General features: G+C 37.0%; 1 protein-coding gene across 1 annotated transcript in view; it reads right to left on the bottom strand.

Moving 5' to 3' along the window:
- The window catches only part of WRN (WRN RecQ like helicase), a 2,579,924-nt gene that overhangs the window by 1,981,207 nt on the left and 570,743 nt on the right, over positions 1-27,974 (bottom strand). The window contains 1 exon segment of the mRNA XM_044059154.1: positions 5,283-5,350. Within this exon segment, the coding sequence (XP_043915089.1) occupies positions 5,283-5,350 (68 nt within the window).

The raw sequence follows: 27,974 nt of genomic DNA, 5'->3' as shown, positions 1-27,974 counted from the left end.
TACTTTCTACTTGTCACCCCTACCCAACATCCTATTTCCACTCTCCTTTCCCTTCTTCTCGCAGTTGACATTGACCCCAATCCTGGACCAGTCCTCCCCTCCCCATGTAATACTACCTCTTCACAATTCACCCCTCTACACCCAAATATCCCCCCTAAACACATCTCTCTATATTCCATAAACATTAGAAGCATTATGAATAAAACTGCTGAATTCCACTCCTGGGTATCTCAACACTCTCCTGACATCATAACTCTCTGTGAAACATGGCTGAAACCTCACATTCCAGACAAATATATCCTCCCCCAGGATACATCTTAAGACTAGATAGAACTAAAAAAAAGGGGATGGTGTCACTATCATGTTCTCTAATCACCTTACTCCAAACCCTCTATCTATCCCCTCCCCTCCTGCCCCTCCATCAGAACTTCTTATTGCTAACGGCAAATTAAATGTTCACACCTCGATTAACATTGTTGCAGTTTACATTCATCCAGGTGACAACACCTCTTTACTAGAAGGTATCCTATCCTGTCTCAACAATCACCTCATCAATGAAACAATACTCATGGGAGATGTTAACATTAATTGGTTAACCCTCTACTCTGACTTTCCCTCCTCCTCCATTAACTTACATGGTTTCACCCAACTATTATCCACACATTCTTGCACTAAATCTTCTAACCATTCTTCTCTCTGACTGTATTTTAGTATCTCATCCCCAGAAATATCACTTCCCTAAATCTATACTAGATACACTTAGTGACCACTGCCCAAATAAAGCCCTTCATTTTACTCATCTGTGTAGACCACATAAGCTCAAAGCATGTCGTAAACTTACCAACTTTGACTCCTACAAGTTAAACAGCCATCTCTCAACTATTAACTGATCATTCCTCAGCCAATTGCCCCTTGACAAAGCAGTTATGAAATTTAACATATTCCTTAACATACTCAACTCCCATGCCCCCTTACGCACTGTTAGAATAAAATCAAACATATCCCCATGGCTAACAAATCCCACCCAGTCTCTAATGGCTCAGAGGAATAAAGCCTGGAAGCTGTGGTCTAAAACTAAACTCCTCTCCCACCAACTGTACAAAACTACGCAACATTATGATGAGAAACTTCTACACAAACCTTCCTGAGTCACACCAAAATAACCCAAAGAAGTTCTGGCATTCAATCAACCAAATCCTTTATCTGGGCAACCCCTCCTCACCACAACCTTGCCCTACAAATACACCACTTCAAACTGCCACCAACTCCTACTTTATAGACACCACCAGCAAATTAATCAACCAGTAACTCTAACACTGGCACTACCCTCCCAACCTTAATAAACCCTCCTCGGCTGTCTCCCTGAAAACTGTATCCACTAACTACATCAAATCCCTGCTTCTCAAACTAAAACCCTGCTTCCCCTCAACAGATGGTCTCCCTTCACTCTTTCTCCAGAAAGCAGCCAGTCCCTCCGCCCTCCCAATCTCTATTCTCATTAACCAGTCCATTTCTGAGGCCTATGTCCCTGTAACCTGGAAAAAGTTCTACACTTCACCCATTCATAAAGGAGGTAGATCTACTGAACTCTAACTTTAGGCCCACTGCAATCTATCTCCTCTCTCTAAGATCTTGGAAAAATGCATACATAAACTATTCTTCCACATTATACAACAGAATCTAATCACCCCCACTCAACATGGTTTTCGTCCTGAACATAGCACCTCTACAGCTTTCATTTCCTTCATTAACATGATCTCTCAAGCCACAGATCAGAACAAACTAGTCTCTTGCCTCTTTCTTGATCTCTCAAAAGCTTTTGACACCATCAGCCACACTCTACTCTTAAACTCTCTGAACTCAACCTATCTGCCACTACCATTTCCTGGTTCTCTAGCTACCTTAACCATTTCCAATCTGTTAAATGGCTTTCGGCTACCTCTCCTAAACTGCCTATCAATATGGGGGTTCCCAAGGTTCAATACTTGGCCCACTTCTATTTAATATCTTCACCAATCAGTTATCCACCTCCTTACCTCTGTCTTCACTTGTACAATATGCTGACAACTCCACAGTCAATACCCTAGCTGATACTCTCAGCCACATACTGCAACCCAGAACTTATTTTTATCTATAGAAAACTGGCCCAACAAGAACCAGCTAATCTTAAACCCAAAGATGACTAAACTACTGCTCTTCATCCCCAAAACTATGAATCATCTTAAACCTTCTTGCTTTATCATCTCCCATAATAACACACCTATCTCAGCAGAAACTAACACCAAACTACTTGGGGTCATTATTGACGGCCTGCTGAAATTTAACATGCATGTTTCTCAGTAACATTAAGAAAACACACCAACAACTTGGCCTCCTTTACAGGAACAAAAATGTTTTATCCAGTAAAGCTAAGATAGCCCTATCCAATGCCTACCTACTACCAACCCTTCTCTATGGTTCTCAAATCCTCACTAACTTACAAACTACACTACTCTCTAAAGTCCACTTATAACAAGGTAGCCAAATTTGCTGCTGAACACCCCTACCACTCTCACCACTGTTTAGCTCTCAAGAAACTAAACTGGTTAGAGCCTTCTCTCAGCTTCAGATAATTCATTCTATACTGCACCTCCCCTCTTTCTGTCCATCATCATCTTTGGCATCTCCACCTAATGCCCACCTAGAACCCTTCGTAGCTATGAACATCTCCTCTCTCTATATACAAGCCAAAAACCAAAATAGGCAAGAACCTTTATAGCTATTCCCCAGCTGAGAAATGGACTAAACTTCCTCTGATCATTCGACATATTACGTCTAAACACCAGTTCAGAAATGCTGTAAAAAAAAAACACTTAAGCAATAGATGGCTATGTCTGTGTTAATTAGCCTCCTGATTGCCTTTATTCCTCTCTGCCATTTTTGCCTCTCACCTTGCTTTCATATTTATTCACCCTACCTCCTCTCTAACTCCACTGTTTCGCTATATTACCCTTACTAGTTCTAGATTTCAACTTCACTAGCTAGATTACTATAGACTCCTATTTGAATTACCCTTACTAGTTCTAGATTTCAACTTCACTAGCTAGATTACTATAGACTCCTATTTGAATTTTTTGAGTTTTTAGTAGGTTCCACTCACAAATGCTATTATGCTAAACTAATGAAGAATGTAATCTACTCAATTCTTTACCCTGTATTATACCAGGTGCACTTGTTAATCTTTTAGAATCCTAACTTCTATTTTTTTATCTTAGTTTATTGTTACTGTTGTAATACTGTTGGGTAGTTTTGTGTTATATATTAGGTTTATGCAGTTATGTAGTTTTGTACTAATGTTTTTGTGGAGCTTTTCTCCCTGGGTCTCCAGTTAGAAAGGGCTCTGGCCCAGCTGGACTGACCTGGTTAACAAAAGTCAAAAAAATAATGAAGCTATTAACTTGTTCCACTATTTTACCTTCTATCTCAATTTTCATCTTGCTGTCATTACAACTGTCTTATCTGTACTCCGTTTCAACCTGTGTGCTTTTAGTTTTGCATTCCATTCCGCTACCATTTGCTGGAGTTCTTATTCAGAGGTTGTCTATAATTCCACATCATCTGTATACAGCATCCCCTCCAATCTGTTTGCTGATGTAGTCTGTCATCAGCACGGGCAGCATTAGGCTCAGAGATAAACCCTGATGCACACATCCACTTCCACTGGGAACCTTTCTGCGAGTCCAAACTATCTTTGTACTTGTGCCACTGGATCTGTGTACACAACCTGCACTAATCCTGGACTTCAAACCATCACAAGACTGTCCAAATTAGTTTTCTTGGAACCTTGTCATGTGCTTTGTTCAAATCTAGGAATGCCCTGCTGGAATCTTTTCTCATCTGTAGCCTCATCTCAGCTATCTATTCTGTATAATATTCAACACCCTAGAAATTAGAGGCAAAGGAGGAAAGGCATACAGGAGGCCTCTATTCCAAGAAACAAAGAATATACCCACCATTAGGTCTGTTTTGCAAGAGTATATCAAGCAACATTTTTAGAACATGTCATTTCGCAGAGAAGGCAAAAACATCTATCTTTACAGTGCTCCATATCACCAAAGATCATTGGATTCAGAGACCATGCATGGGAATGAGGCGCAGATCTGCTGAGATTACTTGCCAATACATTTCTGAGTGGAAAGAATATAGCAGACATAAAGCTGGGTGCTCCTTCTTGAGGTCAGATCCTAGGCCTACATGACTAGTTTAGACAGTAGGTAAGAGCAGGGGACTCCTTCCTTGCTTATGTACCACACTACTGTGCACCACTGGCCATGAATAATTTAAGGACTCCTGGTCTTAAGATTTATTGAAGGCCTGTAGTACATAGATGACGGCTAACATCTCCGTAATGTTAAGCATGCCTGTCTCTGGTGTTCCTGATACTGTGGGCTCTCAGAGAACCAGTGAGATTCCCCAGACCTGGTCAGAGGTGCCTGTAGTGAAGGTCTGATCCTTTTTTTCATTCAGCAAAAGACATTACTAAAGTTACCTGATCATCCACCAATGGAATTCCTTGGGAACCCATACCTTCAGGCCATCAAAAGATTGACAAGGTCTCACAAGGGCCTCAAGCACTCTGCTTGCAAAGGCTTTAACAGACAATTTCTTATCCATCTTTCTACAGCATTTAGATTCTGCAGCTAACTTTGCTTCAGATGCCTCTCCCTCAACTTCAAGAATGCTTATCTCTCGTCCGAAAACTAAAACATTTTTTCTGCTATAAGAAGGAAGATGAATTTCATACCCTTCATAAGGAATCTTCTTACTTAAGCAAGCACACAGTGTACATTCAAATATTTTATGTGATGGCCCAAGGCAGACAAAATAATGAAGATTAAAATCCTTCAGTGGATCTTCTCAGCCACAAGCACACTTGCCAGTGACTTCTTCCAACAATGTCATGAATTGTGGAAAGATCTGAAAGTCATACACATCATCAGGCAATCCCAAGAGAAAGGAAAATAGTAAAAATGGAAAAGAAAACTCCAGACAATACTCGGTCAAAAATAAAAAGTGAAATGGGCAAATGCACCACATTCCAGTGATATTCACAGCATGGTGACGGCAGCTCTCTGTGGGGGCATTTGAAAGTCAAGCTGCAGGAACTACCACATGCATGCACTTCTAAAACAATAACTATACATACTCATAAAGCTTTATATTCTGGTCTTCTGATGGTGGAAATTTTATCCAGAACTTAAAAAAATCATCTTCCTAAAGCTATGAACTCCAAATCAACTCACCTGTAGCCATAACTACCAGCTGATCTCGCTTTTCTTCCAGAACAGAGTATATCACCTTCCACTGAACTCTAGAAATACAAAGTATTGCAAAGAAAGAAAATTACAATAGCAGCATCTTGTTCAACATAAAGAAATAATTATTTCAGAATCACAAAATATGCCACTGCTGGAGTAAAATATTAAAATTAAATTATTATGGCATTTTATCTAAGTGAAAAAAATAAAATCAAACAGTGGCTGATGTTTATCACGGTTTTTAAAAGTAATTCTTCAACCTATCAGGGAGTATACTTACCTTTAATGATTTCAGAAGGCTGTGGGTGATTTCTATCTCCATCCTAAATACAAGGAGACAACATGCGAATTCCACACAGGCAGTTATAGTAAAGATCAGGACCGATCCTCAAACCATACAGCTGTGATCCTAACCTCCAAGCCATCATGCTGCCAGACCCTGTATTCTTATTGTAGTACTGGCACTACAGTGCAACATAAGAGTGGTATTGATCTACAGAGTTGCTGACTTTGGATGAAAACAATGAACTTAAACACAAAATACCTAATTATCTGCATTAACAATGGCTTCCCTGTGGGCAGATCTGGGGGAATGGCAGCTGCAGGGAGTAGTATGCCATTTATTGGGATTATAGCTACAGAGGAGGTCTAATGGTGTTATTAGATTTCTCCTGTGGACCCTCAAACTGAAAGCTAGGAGAATATATGGCATGGAACTAGGCAGCTACTCAGTGGGCAACAGACCACAAAGAAAACACACAGCCAATAGAAAGCCAGGGTAAAGCTGCATCCATGCCTGCCTGAGTGACAGTGCTCTTTAGCTGTTTCTTATCCAGGTTAGTGGCTACGCCAGGAGTTATAGGGAACAAATGAATGCAAATAATTGCAAGAAAGTTGATGATTGGCAGGTAAGGAGGTGAAAGATCACACAGAGAATAAAATCAAGTTTACTTTGCTTTCCAGGGACATCAGCATTCTCAATTACATTGATGGAATAAGGTAAGCCATCCAAATTCCATTTTTTTTCTGTGAATTTGAAAGAGATGACAGGAGTAAAATCCAAATCAATACTCAAGAAACAAACTCAAACCTGGTGCAGAAGGAGAAAGCTCCGACTATGCAGCAGGAGATCTGAGTTCTATCAGCAGCTAGGCAGCTAGTTAAGAGCTGGTTTGGAAGGCTGGGAATGAACTGCTGATAGGAAGATGGATTTGGCTTGCCGGAAGGGTGTCACCTACTAGTAGCACAAAATGTTCACCTAGTGGAGCTCTGAGCCATCTGAGGCAGTGCTGCCATTAGTGCATTCACACGGTGGAAAACTGGTGTACAGTACACCTCTACTTCAGAGACAGATGCAGGCTCGAGCAGACAGTGAAGGGGGAAGGAAGTACTTTACAAGGGGAAATGTAGGACTCCCCCGACCAGCAAGCTGGCCTGCTCCCTACCATCCCACTCTCGTCAGGAGCAGAGAGCTAGTAGAGATTCCCAAGCAATATTCAATGGGCACTCTTCATGGGAATGCCTAGCTTCTCCTCCTCTGGAACAAATGGGATAACTGAGTGAAGGCAAAGGACCCAGGGAAAAAAATCAAAGCTCTACCATCCAGGGGTTAAGGAAAAGTTCGGACTCTTCTGGTTTTAATCCATGAAGACCTAGAGTTATAGAAAACATTTACTTAACAGCACTTTCAAATGATGCAAACCAGGATTGTTCACTCAGAACCTGACTACTAAGTACTGTTTGCTTAAATCAGAAATGAAAGCTTCACAACACCAGACAGTCACAAATTATTAGCAAAGTACTGCCTAGAATTAAAGGCAACATCCAAGAAACAGTACTTGAAAAATGAGTTTGGCATAATGGTTAAGGTCTTCATCTCACAGACTGAAGGAACAGTGTTTGCTTATGACCTCAGGTTAGTGATCTAGGCTTATAATAGTCTTCAGACTAATTGCCTAAGTGGGAGGTTGGCATAACGATCAAGGTGTTTACACGTTACAGACAGCAGGTGCAGAGTTTGATTCTCACATGGGGTAATTGGCTAGGCTTAAAATGGCCCACAAAGGCAGTTGGCCTAGTACTAATCTATGAACCTATGAAAGCACTAGTGCTACACTTGATCATAGATATACTGGGCAGAAATCTCTCTGAAGCAAGTTAGGGCAGTAGCAAAAATTCTCTAAGAACTGGCCTTAACATGCCTTATATAATGGCTTCCTTGTTAGGAAATATGACATTATACAGCTTGATAACCATATGATAGAAGTCCATTTACGAATGACTTTCTTTTGTTTGGTTTCGTTTTGGCAAAAGAAATTAGAATTTCTGAAACCTGGAGTTCTGTTAATATCCAGTTAATTGACAAGCTTGAACAGAAAATACAAAATGCAAATAAATACACCAAATGATGTTTCCCAAATCACTTTGAAACCTCACCCCAAAGAAAAGACTGACAAATACCATAATATGGCTCTTTTCAAATAAAAGGAACTTCAACAACTTTCTCGACTTTAGTAAAATTCAATAAAAGCCATTTAATTAAAATACATGCTCCCACTAAAATGGTGGAGCACTCATGACTAATGAGGACATTAGTAAGGTGCAGTATGTTCTCTCACTCAGTGTGGCACTAGTCCCAGCAAATTTACTGACATCAGACTTGGGCATAGACCATTGATAATTTTTATATCACCAGATAACTCTAAACATAAACACAAAACACACTTGGGACTTGTAGCTTGTAGCACACAATAGCTGCAGCAACGAAATCAAGCTGTTTTCTGCACACAGCGAGCACAAAAGTAAATGGAAAGCTCAAGATCAAGATGTGCATCATTGTGTAATATACGTTTCTCAGCAATGCAGATGGACATTTCTGATATCCATGTCCCTAAGCATGAACAGCTGGCATTTAACAGTAATCTGTTTCTGCTACGTGACACCTCTACCTTTCTTAATCTCAGTGACTTTCCCATGCATTTAGTCCAAACCGACTCTTACAGTGAAGCACAAGATTTCTTAAAGAAAGGTTCCCAATTCTTTACAACTTCAATGGACAGGTGATACTAGCTTAGTCCTTCCTAACTATCAAAAGAATCATGAAGACCTCTTATGAAATACCAAACTCTGGAAACAATACAAACAGCAAGGTATGCAGTTTTGCCATCCTGTAGTCAAGGCATGAAGGGTGCCATGTAGCTAAACAAGCTCACAGAATCTAATGGAAGAGGTTGGAGTGGCTACCTGTATGACTTGATAAAACAGGGAATCCAATTTGTCTATAACAAAAAAAATGGTACTGCCATAATCAGTGCAGAAGATTTCATTTAAATCTTTACAAAGACCTGATGAATCCATGGAATGGAAAGAAAGGCACATATTTTCTATGGCAGGGATATGGCATCTGAACAAAAGGCCATAGGATTTAACCCTAGTAAGCAGGATGTCTAGGAGTCTAGCACTATCTACTACAACAAATACATACATTTCTGGCTGGCTCAAGAGATTAAAAATTACTGAACGATTTTTTTATATTCTTTTTTCTTTTCTGTCAATCAACCATCAGCTCTCTCTCCACACAGAACTTAAGATACTTTTTCCATCCAGTGAAGGACCACCACTGTGAATGTGGACCAGAGGGAGGTCATCATTTTCTTAGGTATGAAGGCTTCTTATGCCTGCAATGAATCCTATCATCACAGCACCCGTGAAGGCTGGACACATCTTCATCCCAGCAGCCTGTGATGTGCTCAATACTGAGCCTGGCATACTTAGTTTCTTAAAGACCTAATTATTAAATCCCACCTATATGCTCCCAAGTATGCATATAACCCTCTTCTCTTAATACAAGGAAACCTTGCAATCACAATTCGAAAAAATACAGAAGGATTTACATCTCTTAGGTTCTGGCTTCATTACAATAAACTTAAGGAAAGCATCACTAAAATGGTATACATTTAGTAAAAGAAATAACGAGCCGGCTTCAGGAACACAAAACCACTACTTATTACTGTGAGCGCTTTTGTAAGAGTAAATACTCCAACTTCTTCAGACAAACCCTAGGACAAAAGAACACCCTTTATATAGTGTTACAAACGATAACCCAATCAGACAATCATTTAATCAAACAGACTCCAACCGTAATCAGTGTTGATCATTTTAAAACCAAGTCGTAGAACCATGATATCATAAATAAGTTAAATTCAATAAGAAAAATACATCGGCATTATTACAAAAGAACCACTTTTGTAAACACTCCATTAAAATGTTGGACATATATAAAAAACCCATAACAATATAAAACCTAAACTATCTAATACGGTCCAACCAAGGCATGAATAGATAAATTCATGCATAGAGCAGCTAAACAGGGACTAAACGCCAAAACCTTGACCTTTTTGTAGGTGTATATACATAAAAACTCTCATTATTATATGTGGACTAGAAAAAAGGAAGTATTTAGTGTACATTTAAAGCTTGAGTGCGAATTGTGGTGGCAAATTCGCACATCAGCCTATATTCCACCAGGTTTAAATGAATTTGTATCCATTAAATGTTTGCTTAAATTAAAAGCTCTTGCCAGGTAGTTAATAATAAGCAACTTTTGGTACTTTGGCTACTTGTCCATATAAATGCACACTAAATACTTCCTTTTTTCTAGTCCACATGTAATAATGAGAGTTTTTATGTATATACACTTACAAAAAGGTCAAGGTTTTGGCGTTTAGTCCCGGTTTAGCTGCTCTGTGCATGCATTTATCTATTCATGCCTTGGTTGGACCATGTTAGATAGTTTAGGTTTTATATTGTTATGGGGTTTTACATATGTCCAACATTTTAATCAAGTGTTTACAAAAGTGGTTCTTTAGTAATAATGCCGATGTATTTTTCTTATTGAATTTAACTTATTTATGATGTCATGGTTCAACAACTTGGTTTTAAAATGATCAACACGGATTATGGTCGGAGCCTATTTCTTTGATTGAATGACTGTCTGATTGGTTTACTGTTTGTAACACTATATAAAGTGGGTTCTTTTGTCCTAGAGTTTGTCTGAAGAAGTTGGAGTATTTACTCTTACGAAAGCGCTCACAGTAATAAATAGTGGTTTTGTGTTCCTGAAGACGGCTCGTTTTTTCTTTTACTAAGTTTTTTCATGTGAGAAGTGTTTAAAATGGTATATATAATGCATCACAAAAATGTATGGATGCCACTGCCGTTCATGTACTTGACATTATGAACTCCTAAACAGCTAAAAATTTACAATATAATTATCTAAAAGCTGCCTAGATCACTTGCTTTCAATTTAAAGGTCATAGCAAGCATAATATTGATGAAATTATTCAAGCAACTAACTAGACTTCAAACCTACTAACATATAAAAAGTAGTAAATCAGAAATTTTACAACTCCTCACACAAAAAAACAAAATATGTTCTCCCTGTTAATGCACTCAGTTCTCCTTCTAATGTGTCCTTCATTCAGACACCAGAGAATAAATTATTTAAGTTTATCTTATCACTGCATGGGGAATACCACTGTCGAGATACTGAGTAAAAGGAACTGCTTTCCAGTTACAGCTAGGGCACTTTCATGTTTGCCTTCTTTACAACTAAGCTCATCCTTTAAGAATATTACCCTTCTCAAGCCAGAAAAGCTTCACACTGATATTACCTGCTCTATTCCCATGACCAAAAATAAATAAATAAATCCTATCCCTCACACTTTTAGATGGGCATTATTAGAAAAGGCCTTCAATAAATTTACATCCAAAACTTGCAATTCATTTCACATTGAAATGAGAAGTGAATAAGAATTTCAGATTCAGAACAAAGCTCAACTAAAAGCACAATATGAAAGTGATCACTCTAGGGACAAGGGCTAGTAAGTTACACAGCTACCATCATGTATGCATCTAGTTTAATTTTATTACTTTTAAATGCTGTTTCAGTGAATTCTTTTAATTCTTACAAGTACAGGGTACTGTCGATTCAATACTGTTTCTTATTTTCTTCAAGCATTACCAACTGGCAATTTTCCATAACTTTACACTGCTCTCTATATGGCTGGGTCTGAATTTAACACACTCACATCTTTATGAATCAAACACAGTAATATACTTGGTAAATTTTGTATGCAAGTTTGCAATTTCAGCTGTAACTACTCAATACTTTTGTGACGCATACTGTATACTAATTGTAATTTATCATATGATTTTTATTGACAGCTTACTTGCTTTCCATTTATGTATCCAACATGATTATCAAGGGTGTTAAAGTGTAACAGTACAGCAGACCTGGGGGCAAAGCAAGCAGTAGAGCATCCCTCAGTGACCGTCACTTGGGAGGGATGAGGGCAAAAACATTGCAGCCCCCTTCAGCACCAAATGCACCAAAGAGATCTCAGCATGACTGGCCCCAATGGCTAAAAACCTGTGCACTGCTAGATTGAGGGACCACTCATGAGGAATCGGACTGCTCCTGATCAAACTGTTCACTAGAATGCTGGATTTACTTGGGATGTGTATTACAAAGATATTGTGCATTGCCATACCCTCACAGCCATTTGACACAGGGGATAGAAGCGGGTTCCCCCTTATTTGTTTAGGTACCAAACTACTGCCATGTTGTCAGTCTGGATAGAGATCACACCTCTGGGGATATAGTCATGAAAGGCCTGCAACACTAGCAGAAATACTCTCTTCTCTAAATAAAACACTGATGTGTAAATGGGCCTCTAACTGGGACCAGGTACATTGGTCCACCCTTCCTTCAAAATTCCCCCTTCCCATGATGGAAGCATCTGTGGTCACCATGCCTGTGGGCTGCGGAAAAACAAACAGAGGTCCTACAGAGGCATAATCTGATTTCAGCCAACAAGAGATGGCAAATGTTAGTGAGACCAGCAGCATAATTCATCGGGTCAGTTGTTAAAACCAATGGACTGAAAGAGTCTACTGAAGAACCCACAAAGAATCTGACTAGAGGAACAAGAAAGAAGGCAGTTGCCATCAGACTGAGAAGAAAGTATCAAGGAATCCGGTGGCCTCTGAAGCAGCAAAACATGACCAGCTTGAAGTTGTAAGGCTAGGGTTTACTATCAAAAAGTTGAAAGTCAAAAAATTTTATTCACTTGATTGAACTGACATTTCAAATTTGGAAATGTACCTTGTATGGAATGTTGAAAATCACCACCTTGACATCTGCATTCGAACAAACTCAGAATGTCAGGAGATGATCTCAGACACTCAGGAAGTTGTGCTGAAGGTGCCATACAAATTGTACATCTACAGCATGAGTTTTCACAGTTTTGCAGAGGGGCAAACCCTCTACATCCCCATGCAAATTATATATTCCAACTCAAAGATTGTACTACAGTGAAGAAAATTCCCAATCCCCGCTATAGTGCGATCTGTTATCAGAACGTTGAATGCACATTAGCAAATGTACACTACCATTCGCTGATGCGCATTCAAACATTTTCAGAACAGCATTACAGAAATTGGAAAAGATGCATTCAACCGTCCCAGTTTCGTGCGAGTGTTGATCCACATTTTAATAGTAAACCCAGGGATAATAACCCCGAGAGAGAAAATCTGGCAATTTGACTGGTGGCATCCAATACACACTAGAGCCTGAAGATTTCAGACTGCATTTGTCAAAATTGATTGTAATGCTCAAAGACAGGCACAGATGGGGCAAGAAGCCTCTCGCCTGGATCAATAATGCCCCTGAAGTCGCCATAAGGAGCCATCATCCAGGTACAGAAAGATTCAGAATCTCTGAAGCCTGAGTGCTAAGCTGCTACCACTGCCATGCATATGGTGAACACGCGGGAGGCTGTGGCGAGGCCAAAGAGCAGTGCTATAAATCTGGTAATGACTAGCTCCCAGCCTGAAGTGCAGGAACCTCCTGGAATATCTTGGTACATTTATGTGGCAGTAGACATCTTTGAGGTCCACCGAGCACATCTAATCATCTTTGCGTTGTAGAGGTAGAATGAATTTACACAGTCAGCATCCAGAACTTGGTCTATTTTACAAGGATAATGAATTTGCTTAGGTCCAAAATGGGCCTGAGGTACTTGGTTTTCTTTGGCACCAAAAAGAATCTTGAATAGACCCTGGATCCTATCTGCTCCAGTGGGATGACTTACATGATTCATTTTCAAATCTGTGCTGCTGCTTCCCTTCGTTGCTATGATGGTACATCTGGAAGAGGAGATTTTTTTCCCAACATCTTAATTAAATTTTCAATGACATAGGCTATCATATATTTATACAAATGAAAAACAAACATGACACCACTTTACATCACAGACAGCATTGAAACAACTGTAGTTGCAAATATTATACACCACTTATAATTTGCCAAGTCATTGTCAGTTAAGCATTATGTGGCTCATTCAAATCCTGCCTCTCAAACCTCATTCCTGCTTAGTATAACATTGTTCCCAAAATTCCCATTTTTCCTAGGTAGTTTGCTTAATCCCTTTTCTAAAGATCCCAATTCCAGTTGTTTTATCTCGGTCACTATATTCACTCCTTCAAGCAAAGTTGGTCTAGACTTTAATTTCCATTTTCTAGTAACTGCTTTTTTAGCAGCCACCATAATTAAACTTAGGAAGACTATGTCTAGGCAATTCCAATTCTGTATCATAACTCAAAAAAATAATCTCACAAGTCAATCCAATCTGCTCACCCAGCATCTCCTACACAGCAGTCTGCATGGAATCCCTAAAATCTGCCGGCTCATTACACTCCCAAAAAATTCCAGCCACCTCTTTCTTGCCCGTCACAGCTCTAACTACTGCTATCTATCAAAAAAAAAATTCTTTGATTTCTACTTGGTGTATAAAAATACCTATGTAAAGAAATTTCAGGCAACAATCCTATATCTTCTACACTTTGTTGCATATTTTGGAGACGTACATATATCCTCACATTGTCTCTCTGTGAACTGCTTATCCAATCTCTTGTCCCAATCCGAAGATCCTCTGATTGAAACTTCTAATTATCATGCAGTATTTTATATGCTTTACTAATTATTCCTTGTGTAATGGCAGCTTCTGTTCTAGATTCTATTAAAAACTCTGCCAGTGCTGGACTTTCATTCAGGAGCCCCTTGTTTCTTTCTCTTTGTCTATACTCTGATATCAATCCTTGATAGGGAAGGCAATCTCTAACCTGCAGTCCAAATAAATTCTTGGCCTCTTCCCAATCTATTACCTCTCCTTTTCTAGTTATGAGCCAATACCTTGGTCCCTTTGCCAGTTTTCTCCAATAAATTCCAGCCCCCTCTTGTCTATTATCTCTCTCTCTGACCGCAGTCATCCCTACTGGCAAAATCTCCATTCCTGTGCTAGCTTGGTTCTCCGAATACTCCCTACTATTTTAAGAATATAATACTTTGTAAGATTTTCGTTGTTTTCCTTAAGTGTCTGCATCCAAAATCCCATCTCTCCTTATTTCTTGAGCTTCCCCCCTGTATCAGCATCATTCCTTTCCACTTTGAATTATAGTTTTCTGCTTGTGCTATGTACAACAGCCTTAACCGTGTTGCTCTAAAATACCCCCTCAAATTAGGTAATCCTAGTCTGCCTTGTTCTATTGGTGGAATCAGCTTACCCCACTTGATCCTTGCTGTATATCCTTCCCAGATAAAATCCTTCAACTCTTTTTAATTGCTATCCACAACTTATCTTCTGGTTGATAAAAGTATGCCTGACTTGTGTACAAGACTAAAGGGAAAAAAACATTTTAATGGCTTGTTTCTTAGTATCCATAACACAAAACCTTCAGTTTCTCAACTTTTGTATGATCTTCTATTTAGTCTCTTCCCACATATCCTTAGCTGCCACCACAGTCTCATTTCTAATCCATACTCCTAAATGCTTCATTTTATCATATCCCCATAAATATGGACTCCAATACTCTACAATACTAAGGTATTTTGACAGCATTTGCTGATGATCTTAACCTATATTTTACTTACCCAAGCTCAAACATTACTAAACTGCTGAATACCATTGCTACGTTCTCAGAACTCTCAAAACTATAAAGTTAATTTACATAAAACCACTATTTTTTCCTTTAAATCCTCCTAAATTACTATCATATCCCTGCTCGGACACAATTAAAATAAAATAATCCACTAAATACATAGGGATTAACTTTTACCAAAATAAAAAAGAATTCTATCAAAACAACATTTTGAATAAATGACAAAATATAATACAGGATTGTAACAGATGGACTAACTTCCATAGTCAAGATGAATATCCTACCTAGGGATTTATATATATTTATGGCCACCCAAGTGGTAGTGTAAAACAATTTTTTTTATAAAATTACACACATTCTTAGCTAAATTTATATGGTCCCCTAAATCTAAGGATTTCATACAACAAACTAATCCAACCAAAACTAAATGGGGGTCTTAGTCTTCCAGACTTCAGGTTGTACTTTGATATTACTAATAGTAGTAGAATAATAAGAATCACTGAACATGATCCTTCAAATAATGCTTGGGCACCCATATGGATAACTATATATTATAAACATATAAAATCACTGAACTTTAAATCCCAAAGCACTTCCCTTTTTTAAATAAAAAAAGAACTGATAGCTTATAAAATCATTGACTCAAAATATTTCATCTCCAAACTACAAAAGCTATTTACAAAGTTAAACCTCTCTACAGCTTTGGAAACTTTACAACTCATACACCTTAATCTAAATATACAACTAAACTAAATCTATGCTTAGTTTGAATAACTTTCCAATGTTAAAAGATAAATGAATCTCAGACTTCTTACCCTTACATGAAAACAATATCACAGAAATAAGAACTCAGCTCAATTTACCTAGAAGCTATACAATTATTCTAAGACAGACAAAAAGAAATTTGGCATTGTTATCTCTGTAATAGTAGATTAACAAATGAAGATATAGAGATATGTAAATCCTTTGGAAACTTATGTTAACAAAAGAAAAAATGATATAAAAACCATACAAGTTGATAACCACAATCAAATACAAAAATGATACACTCTTCTCAAAATACTGAAAATGAATCCTTTGATTTCAGAACAGACAAAACCATCAAAATAACATTTAAAACTCTCCCTCTGAAAAAGTTAATGTACACACAACTTATGATCACTAATAATGCTTATTTTACTTCCATGGTTCTACATAAATTTAATTCTTCCATCCCACCAATTTGTTTTTATATTTATTTATATATTTATGCATGTATCTACTTATTTCTATTTCCATTTATATTGTCAGAGATCTGTGTGACATATACAATTCAATCATTCATTTTTCCAGCAACTGTAATTGTTTTAGATGTACCTGTGTCTTTAAATATTGTAAAAAAAAATTTTGGCACCCAAAAAGTTTTAAATTACTTGTCATTGAACTAATTTGTTAGTTCTGATGAAGACCGGATATGCTGGGTGAAAGCGCTTAACTTGATTTTTATCTGTTTGTTTTCAGCCGCTACTAGTTTTAATAAAATTGAAGTTGTTTCATTCATCTCGTTCTCGCCAGCTGTGAATTTGCTTTACACAGAGTGAGGGCACTTATTGGTGTACTCGTAGTGTTTTCATAGTTATCGGCTAGTTCATTCTGTTGTTGTTTCGCTTACTATGGAGCACACAGGTGCAACACCCATTAGAGAAGAGGTTATTACACAGCAAGAGGGGCACGGACGACCTCAAAAATATTCGAGAAGACATCTCGGGACTTAAGGGTGAATTGAACAATCTTACCCTTTTGGTGAAACAACTTATTCAGAGCGGCCATTCAGTTTTTTTACCAAAGGTTGGTAGTACGCGTTTGGAGCGTACTCATACTTTAGACATTAATACCTCCACATCTACTGGGCGAAATGAACGGGAAGTATTGAAAGACAAAATCGGAGATAGAGATTTAGCCAGTAGGACAAATAATAAACCTGATTTGCAAATCGGAAGTAGTATCTTCAGATAGTTTGGACATACCCAACGGGCAGGGTGAATGCCATGGGAGAACAACCAATACATTGGATATAAATGAATCCTGTAATTGTAGTAAAATTAACCTGTCTGATTTTACTTTTGACTTTTCCTTATATGACATTAATGAAGAAGCTATAAGAACTGGAGCCAAACCTAAAAGACAATTTCCTTCTAAAACTTATTCTTTGGTTGCTGGATTGTCTACTCAACAACAAAAAGGTACTGTGAAATCTGCCTTCAGTTCTGTACATCCCCCAGTTAAGGGGAAAAGTATTACTGAAGATAATAAATTTAATGAATTTTTATTATTCAATTATGGAATGGAGATATTAAATGCGACAACAATGTTTCAAGAATGGACAATATAGAGTTTGATAATTTAAAGACCATGATTTTTTCACTAGGAAAAAAGTTAAAAAATATTAATGGTCTTAAAGTAGATAATGAATATTTAACTAAGAATTTGGAAATGAAAATAGTACCGTTTTTTAAGTTACCTTTAGGTCTTGATTTTACTTCAGATGTTATAAAGGAATTCAATTTTTTTTTGATAATTGTGGTTTTAACTTTATGCATTTATTAATGAAACACAATGATGAAAAACTGAGTAAACTTATATCTGAGGCAGAAAAAATAAATAATAATATTCTTAATTATCTTTTATTCTCTCAATGGGAAAATGTGTATAACAAGCAATACCAGGAAGCTAAAACATGGATTTCAAATATTACACAGTGAAAAATCTAAAAAGTTAACAAGGGACAGTGAACAATATAATAGTAGTAAGGCCTATATTTGGCCTGAAATGAGATCTAGGAAACATACAAATGATGATTTTCATGAATATACATGGCAGAGGGAGGAGAGTGAAAATTTTGACTATAGGAAAGGGTATGATAATTCATACCATAATGAACGACATCCCTATGAGGGGGATTTTCAAAAAGGTGGAAAACAATATACACAACCCTATCTAAATGGGAATCAGAAATTTATGAGAAAGAGGTGGTATTAGAGTCCAAGACTGAACATTCTTATGATCAAGTCAATAACATTAATATTATTAATGGGATAGAAATAGATGGAAATGTGCACACGTGTAACAACTTTAATATTTTTAATTATACTGATGTGAACATAGATAGAGTCTACTTCGACTTATTTAGTAAAGGAATGAAATATATACCGAATCCTAGGTTTGACTTGACAGACACAATTATAGAGTTCAAAAAATTCACTCGAAAACCTAATTTAGCTATCCATTTTAATAATTTGAATGTGACTGGTATAGACAATATTCCCCATAGAGTATATATTGATACCCCCTTTATGAAAACAAGTAGTTTTAATCCTCCCAGCCACCCTAGTATTGAACTGTATGAGAATATAACTATTAGAGAACTTTATCACGAATCCAACAAACTTAAACAATTAGCTTCTGGTGGGAATTTAACACAAGATGAAGAAAGATTATTAAGTAACCTTAGGGAAAATGAGAATATTAGAGTTATGAAACCAGACAAAGGGGGTGGTGGTGGTTTTATATGACAACCCTCAATGTATTAAAAAGATTTATGATTTGTTACATTATTCTGGTAATTATACACCTATTTCTATTAATGAATTCAATACTGCTTATCAAAGGATTGATTCTTATATTGAGAAATATTATATAGAAGGAAGAATTACTAAAGAGATATATGACTTTTTAACAGTTAAATTTCCAAAATTGGCCACCCTAGTCGGTATACCTAAGGTACATAAAAATATATGTGATCCCCCCTTCCGTCCAATAGTCTCAGGTAGTAAATCTAAGACATTTCCATTAGGAAAGTACATTGATTTCAAATTTAAATTTTTATATGAAAAGGTTTTACATATGGTCAAAGATTCCTGGGTATTTTTGAGTAATTTTCCTTTAGATATGAATTATGGTAATATTACATTTCTCACTATAGATGTAACTGATTTATTTTCGTGCATCCCCAAGGACCAAGGACTTGAAGCTTTCAGTACTAATATTCACAAGTATTCAAACCTCGAATGGGAGCAAATTAGATTATTGGAAGAAATGATGGCCATTGTGTTGGGCAATAACTATATATATTTCGAAGGTGAATATTTTAAACAAACAAAAGGAGTAGCGATGGGAGCCGCTTGTGCTCCCATCTATGCTAATTTAGTAATGCTTCATTGGGAGGATACTTAAAATAATTACTAGTAAATAATACTGTATGTGAAATACTATTCCAGGTTCTTAGACTATATATATATTTTATGGTATGCCTACTCTAGCACCCTGGAATCTTTTATGAAGTATCTTAATAAGAGTAGTGAATACTTAAAATTTACTTACTCCTATAATACTGGACTACCATATTTAGATACTTTCATCCAATATCAATCAAATACATTTATTTCTTCCATATACAGAAGAGACACTTTTTCTAACAATTATTTACATTATACTAGTTGTTATCCAGAGAAGTTGAAGAATAATGTATTTAAAGATCAGTGTGTTCGAGCCGCAAGTATGACATCTGATAATGAATTATTATATTATATTATTATATTATATATTAAAAAGATCTTAAATCACTTTTGGTACATTATATCCAAAGATACTCAGTTAAGTAAAATATTGGGAGCTAAACCAAAGTTTACATATAAAATGGGAACTAACATCAAACAACTAGTGGAATATAAAACTATTGGATCGAAAAATAATAAGTCGACTCCTGGACTGAGCCTGAAGTGTGGCTCTTGTAATCAACGTAAATATATGTTTGATGAGAACACTATATATTTGGCTAACGGACATAAAAGTTGTGTAAAAAGAAGTGCAGGTAACTGTAATAGCAAGATGGTTATATATTTAAGCATTTGTCAGAAATGCTCTAGTTTCTACATAGGTAAAATGGAAAGAAATTTAAGAAAAAGGATCTATGATCACACATACTGTATAAGAACTAAAGACAACAATACACTTTATAGACATATTGACAGAGAAGGGGACGATCATCACTTCAAATTTATTATACTGGAAGTGATCAAATTTGATTTCAAAGGAGGGGATTTTAAAAGTTTACTCAGTTACAAAGAAACATGGTGGCAAATATTCTTAGATGCCACCACACCGCCTGGTTTTAACGAATTCATATCTATAAAACCATTATTATTACATTTTTAATTCATTTATGATTTATTTATGAATTTATCGTATTATATAATCAATTCTTACTCAAATTTTAACATTTCACTGCAATATGTTTACATGTTATTATTTATTTAAAATATATTTAAGATTTATATTCATGCAATATTACGTTATTTCCATAAAAAAAAATTTGAATTACATGGTATTTATATATGTATTTATATAATTTATAAATTCAAATTTATGTTTTTAACAAGCTATGACAGTTTTGTTTAGTAATTTTAGTAGTATGTGTATTATATATGTATATTCTTATACTTTCTCATATACATAGTTATGTTTTTTATTTGATAGTGGGCATTTTACATATCTATTTTACATATTTTACATATCTATTTACATATTTATTTATATATTTATGCATTTATCTACTTATTTCTATTTCTATTTATATCGTCAGAGATCTATGTGACACATACAATTCAATCATTCGTTTTTCCAGCAACTGTAATTGTTTTAGATGTATCTGTGTCTTTAAATATTGTAAAAAAAAATTTTGGCACCAAAAAAGTTTTAAATTACTTGTCATTGAAGTAATTCGTTAGTTCTGATGAAGCCATGATATGCTGGGTGAAAGCGCTTAACTTGATTTATATTTATCTGTTTTCAGCCGCTACTAGTTTTAATAAAATTGAAGTTGTTTCATTCATCTCGTTCTCGCCAACTGTGAATTTGTTTTACACGGAGTGAGGGCACTTATTTGTGTACTCGTTGTAGTGATCCCACCAATTTGCCCTCATAGTGAGTTTCAAAAAGTTGACTTCCTCCACCTAATTTGGAGCTGTAAATGTGTACATACATTATGGAACTCCTTAAAGATGCAATTTCAAAAGAAGGGATATGAAAAACACACCTTATGAGAATTCACTCTACTCCATATCCCTCTCCCAGATATTTCAACACATCAAATGCACTTTTTAATTACTCTTTCTATTAATAAAACTGTGCATCACCTCTAAATGGTTGGACAGAATGGCAATCTCATGGGGGTTAAACAAATGGCTATTAAACACTTGATGGCTTATAAAATGGTAATAGTAAATAGTAAAAAACAAACCTTTCTAAAAATTTGGGAAGAGTTATTTAACCTTGTATCTTTCCAGTATCAGCTTAGATGCTTTCCCCTTTTATCTAATGTTGGTACAACATAGTCTCCGGTAAACCCACTTTTCCTTTTTCCTGTCAAATTTGTTATGAAGTATAGCTATGTGTGAATAGTTGTAAATAACTGTAGTATAGTCTTTTTTCATCTTGGATAAAGTATTATCTTGCCATTTTTTTAATAGCAAGATCTGTTGGTACTGTTCTTGTGCATATATGTTAAGTTGTCAGTAATACTAAATTAAATAAAGTTTTCTAAAAAAAAATACCCCCTCAAATTGGGTAATCCTAGTCTGCCTTGTTCTATCATCTTATCCCACATGACCCAGGCTGTCTTCCCTTCCCAGATAAAATCATTCAACTCTAACTGCTGTCCACAGCTTCCCCTCTGGTTGATAAAAATATGCCTGACCTATGTATAAGACTAAAGGGGCTAAAAACATTTTACAAAGCTTCCAGTTTCTCAAGTTTTGTATTATCTTCTGTTTAGTCTTTCCCCACATATCCTTAGCTGCCACCACAGTCATTTCTAATACATACTCCTAAATACTTCATTTTATCATATCCCCATAAATATGGATATTGTTGGACCAGTTCTTTTGTGAGTACATAATTTATCGCTATTGCCGTTGTTTTAGTGTCATTAATTTTGTATCTTGAGAAGATATGAAACCATCTTAAAATGCTCTACAACAATGTAATGTCCTTTTCTGGTTTTGTTATGTATAAAATAATATCATCTGCAAATAGAGCCAGCTTTTCCCGACTACCAAACCAGTTATGCCCTTGCATTTCTGAATCCCTTACTTTCTTTGTCAATGGTTCTAAATATAATGCAAACAAAGGGAAAACCAGACAACCCTGCCTGGCTCCTCTACTAAAGCAGAAATTATCAGAGAGAACCCCACCCATTTGTCCCTCGGATCCCTCATATATTCTTCTAATCAACCTTATAATTGCATCAAGAAAAGCAAATGCTTCCATTGCCCTGCTCATGAAGTCCCAGTCTACCCTGTCAAATGCTTTCTCCACATCAAGACCCAGCAATAAAAGTGGCATTTTCTTACATTCTGCTTCCCACTGGATCATTAATGTTCTGTTAATATTGTCAAATGTTTGCGTCCCATCCACAAACCCACAATGATCCATCTTTATCAATTTCGGTATCACGTTTGCCATTCTTTTAGCCATTACAGACATTTTGTAATCATGGTTTAATATTGAAATGAGCCTGTATGAAGCTGGCTCTGATGAAGCTTTACTCTTTAGGTATTACTGTTATCACCGCCTTCTTCCAAGATGCTGACAGTTCTCTTAAAATATCGTTAAACAAAACCTTCCAGATCTTTCATTTTTTTCCCTCAACTTCTAAACTTCCACAGGAATACAGTCTATTCCTCTGGACTTTCCTGTATATTGGTTATACATAGCCATTTTTATCTCATCCCTTCTTACCCTGTTAGTAATTGAACCTCATCTGCCTCTAAACCTGGGCATATTTAATTCTTCCATAAATATTTCCATTTGTACCTTCTCTTGATGTCCGTATTTCTCAGCTTTATACAAACTTTTATAAAATTTCCAAAATATTTCTAATAATTCTATAGGGTCTCTTGTTATCTTCCTTGGCTTGGTGACAAGCCCTTTCCACTTTGTTGCCTGAGTTGTTGTGCAAAAAGTTTTGTGCTCTAGAATTATCAAAAAAACAGTTGCCTAACAGCAATATTTCTAAATGCATGCATATTGTTGAAGTAATCCCGTATTTTCTGTTTAGCATTCTGCAGTTGTTCCTTTTCTTGTTCTGAAAGATTCCTCCTATTTTGCAATACGTTAACATTTGTCAAGCCCTGTAAATAATTATCGTTACATTTAGCCATAACTCCCCTTTCTTTTATTACCACCCTAGTTTTAAACTCCACTTTACTTTTATCCCAGTCCCTAGCTATGTTTTCTGAAGAAAATTCCATCTTCTCTAATAACTCCTGAATTAATTCCAAAACCCATTCCATGAATTCCTCTTTTTTCAACCACTAGGTGGGAAAGCGCAGTGTCTCATTTTTATTTTAATTATTGGCACATGATCTGAAATAGTTAGTGGGTGTGTTTCAAGACCTTCAATTAAGTGGACGTGTTCCTGTGAGATATAAAAATTGTCTAGCCTATCCCAGTTTTTATATCTCAGTGAGTAATATATAAATTCACTCCAAACTCCTAGTACTGAATTAACAGCTTCCATGGCAAACACTTTCATAAATTTCTTAAAAAAATCTAAACTCCTTTGTTTTACTTTCCCTTCTAGGCCCCACAGGCACACCTTCACTGTTGCAAACCAAATTCCAGTCTCCACCTATAACTAATATTCCTTGCTGAAAGCTGACTACTTTGCCCATAATTTTCGTAAGCTCCATTATAGCAGTTTTAAGGTGATTTAAATCCATGCCAGTGTAAACCTCCTCCCTAGCCAGTAGTCCCTTAGTACTACACAACTTTCATTATTTTTTTTATTTCTCTCTTCTATTACTATTGGAGTTCCTCTTGCAATTAATACAAGTACTCCTCTTTTCCTCTGTCCCAGATATGCTGCTGAATAACCACCCTGAAATCCTCTCTCTATCAAATTCACATGTTCATTTCTTTCCAGGTTTGTCTCCTGTAGCATAGCTATTTGCACTCTACATTTTTAATATAATTCACTACTCTTTTTTATGTTTATCTGTAAGACCATTCAGATTGAAAGACATTGCAGAAAGCATCATGTTCTTGTATAGTTATTATTGCCACTTATATACAACTGCTTTTTTCTTATGTCTAGTTTCAACTTTTATGTTACATGTATATACTGTTCGGCAGGTTGGTCTTTTATGCAGTTGTTTCTTGTCATACCCATTTGTGCCCAAGCTACATCTTACACAACTTTTTGTTTTTTTGAAAGCCCTCAAACAGAACAACCCTCCTAAAACCTATTAACTTAATAACACATACAACTATTTACATCTTCAAATATTGACATTTTTGCTTCCTAATAAGAATACAAGTTCTAAGCGGATAGCTACATAGACAAGCTAAAGTTAACCAAAAAGAAAGGTGAGTCATGCTAAGATGCATGGTACAGCCTGTGCTATAAGTGCTATTTGATTTTGCATGTCATTATAGTTTTCCCAGTTGAGAAAAAGTAAATGTAGATGTTCAAGATCCACATTGCTGCAGTCCTAACACTTAGGCTGGCAAATCATAAAGAAGTGATCCCAGCTGGAATCTCCTTGCCATGATGGGAATAACAAAATGCCTTATTTTGGGGATCTGCATAAAAGTGGGCAAATGAATAGTTTGGTTTAAAGCCACACTAGAGACCACCTTAGGCATAAAGGAAGGATTGAAAATCAAAAAGGCTCAAAAGTAATGGCCAACAAAAAGCAGTCTTCCATGACAAGTATTTCAATTCAGCAGTAAGTTTCTCCAACACAAAATTGAGGTCCCAAGCAGGAGTACCTCTAAGAAATTGCTTAAACAAAGGATGAGAAAACAATGGTGGGTCACAATCATAGTGAGCTGAAATTGCTGCAGCATGAATCTTAATGGAAGAGAAAGACAAACCTTTGTCCAATAACTCAGTAAGATATTGAAGAGCCACACTCAAATTTGGCTCAGAAACATCCAAATCCTTTGCTGCACACCAAAATAAAAATCTCTTCCATTCCCCCTGCGCATTTTTTTTACTTGTACTCTGTCTTCTGGCTTAATCACATCTAGAGAACTTGTTGAGCTGAGACCTGCTATGGTTCAAAACAGAATATGCCAGGCTGTTAGATGAAGAGAGTGAGTGAAGACATTGGTAGATGCCAATCTGGAGCTATTAAAATCATCCTTGGCTTGTCCTGTCTGACCCATGAAGATTTTCCCAACTGAAAGAAAAGAGTATCACTTTCCAGGCTGTGTGATGAAACCAACTTTGGCAGCTGGTGGTTTAGTGGAGAAGCGAACAGATCTATGTCTGGAGTTCCCAGGACACTGTCAATGTCTGAAATACATGAAGATCCAGTTTGGGATCCATGATTTGCCTGCTTAACACATCTGCTAAGGAGTTCTGTCCACAAAATCATTGCTTGCCTGCATAGAGGATAAGAATGTGTTCCCCTTGTTTGTTGATGTACCACATGACAGTAGTGTTGTCTGTTAGAATCAACACCTGCCCTGGAAGAAGTAAATCCTTGAAAGCCAGTAATGCAAACTGGACTGCTAACATTTCCTTCATGTTGATATGTAGATGCTGTAGTCTGGCAGGCCACTTGTCTTGTATCCACTTTCCATTCAGATGAGCTTTGAATGCAAGGTATTATTGGAATGACAGTGTCCAAATCCTGGCAGTGCTGTGTCCATACATTTTGAGATACCATTGTAGCTTCCTCATATGCAGTTTGGCATTGACTGATGAGATAGTTGATCTGGGATGCTGTATTCAGTCTCACCAGAAAGCACATGTCTTGAGAGGGTACTAGACTGGACTTTATTCGCTCACAGAATAATACTAGGCATCTTAGGCACTGCTATCACATATTCCAAATGCTGAAGAAGCACGCCCTTTCCTTGAGCCAGAAGCAGGCAGTCGTCCAAATAAGGATAGATTTGTATTCCTTTAGCCTGAGAAAGCTATCACTGGAGCCAGAACCTTTGTGAATACTAGATAAGCCAAAGGGCAATGCAGAGAACTGATAATGAGAATTCTTCCTGCAAATTAGTCTGATAGGAACATGAAGGTAAGCTTCCTTGAGATCCAAAGTTACAATCCAGTGATCTTTGCCCAGCATAGGTAAAAGCTGTTGTAATTTGAACTTGGGAATGTCCAGATAAGTGTTGAGGATAGACAGATCCAAAATTGTTTGGTACTAGGAACACCCCTATTTGGAGCAACAGAGAAATTTGCCTGTGAGCCTTTCCTTTGTTGAGGAGGAATGTCTGGCATGCCTTTGAAAGGAGGCAAGAAATAAAACCTGTAACGAATGATATCCAATACCCATCTGTCTTGGGTAATTAAACTCCAGTTTTCTTTGAAGAGTGCCAACCTTCCTCCCAAAGGTGCTGCCAGACAAGAAGATTCTGGCAGCTGAAAAGGCAGGTCATTGGGTCTGTTTCTCACCAGAAGACTGAGCAGGAGAACTCCCTGTTCTAGGCCTAAAAGAACCTTGAGCTCTGCCCTACCACGCCCTAGACTGGGAATCATAAGCAGGATATGTCCACCCCTTGGTAGGCCAATTTCTACTAAACTTGGAGGCTGAACCTGCAAAAATCTTTAACAGTCTGCATAGACTTAGCCTTGTCTTCCATTTTCTTTAGAACTGCTTAACACATCAGATTGTAAAGGAGCATCTAAAATCCTTGTCTTCACATGCTCAGCTAAATTCTGATCCCTCAGCAGTGGCAGCCACCCTCCCAAGAGGCACAGCATCAAAACCACATTGCAAAGAATGCTTACCCACCTGTTCAGAAACATGAACTAAATCCTGCAACTCTTTACACTCAATACCTAAGCATCTACCTTAGACTTTAATTGTGAAAGGAGATAATTTTGATATTTCAACATGTGAAACTGGCAATTCAAAGCTCATGGCCAAAGTGGAAGAAGTATACACTTTCTTTCCCCATCTATCCAAAGCCCTTGCCTCTTTATCGGAACAGGATTTTTTAACAGAAGCCTTAACACCGGACTCTTAAAAGATACTTATGAGCTTCAGGCACCCTATAATATCTATCCGTTTAACTGGAGCAGGAGGCAAAGAATCAGGGTTCAGAGAAGCCTCTGCAAAAACATCCTCCACCACATCTAGAACAGGAGGTATAGCTAAAGGCCTATGCTGGGTAGAAACAAATGCTCCCTCATGGAATGAAGAGTCTCTGAAAATGAAAAATCCTCAGGAGGAGAAGCAGAAAAACTCCCAAGCTCAGGTTCCACCCTAGGCCTCTTATCAGGAGGGGCATAGAACCTCTAATCATTGTAATCAAATCTTCTGCCATCTTAAGCATATGGTAACACCTGAAACCAAACCTGGCCTGCCCTGGGAGGGAGGAAAGAACAGCTACCTGAGAAGCTACCTCCTGAGAGGTCACATCTTGTAGTAATAAAGTCTCTCCCTGGGTTCCACAGAAATTTCTGGCTGAACCTCTGGCTCATTTTATAATTACACGCTTCCCAAACTAACCTGGCACAACAATCTAATCTTCGTAATTACACCGCTTCCAAAACTAACCTGGTGGCACAATCTAATCTTCTTTATCGCTTGTTAAATCTAGCACAAGGTATACACAAGGTATGGTAATCCCTATGAGGTATCTGTTTCCCACAAGAAATACAGTTATTCACTT

The sequence above is a fragment of the Protopterus annectens genome, chromosome 17.part0 (genome assembly GCF_019279795.1).
Source record: "Protopterus annectens isolate FY-2018-M chromosome 17.part0, PAN1.0, whole genome shotgun sequence".
In the NCBI taxonomy this organism is placed as follows: Eukaryota; Metazoa; Chordata; order Ceratodontiformes; family Protopteridae; genus Protopterus; species Protopterus annectens.
Note: the sequence above shows the minus strand (reverse complement) of the source record. Positions and strands in the feature narration are given on the sequence as shown.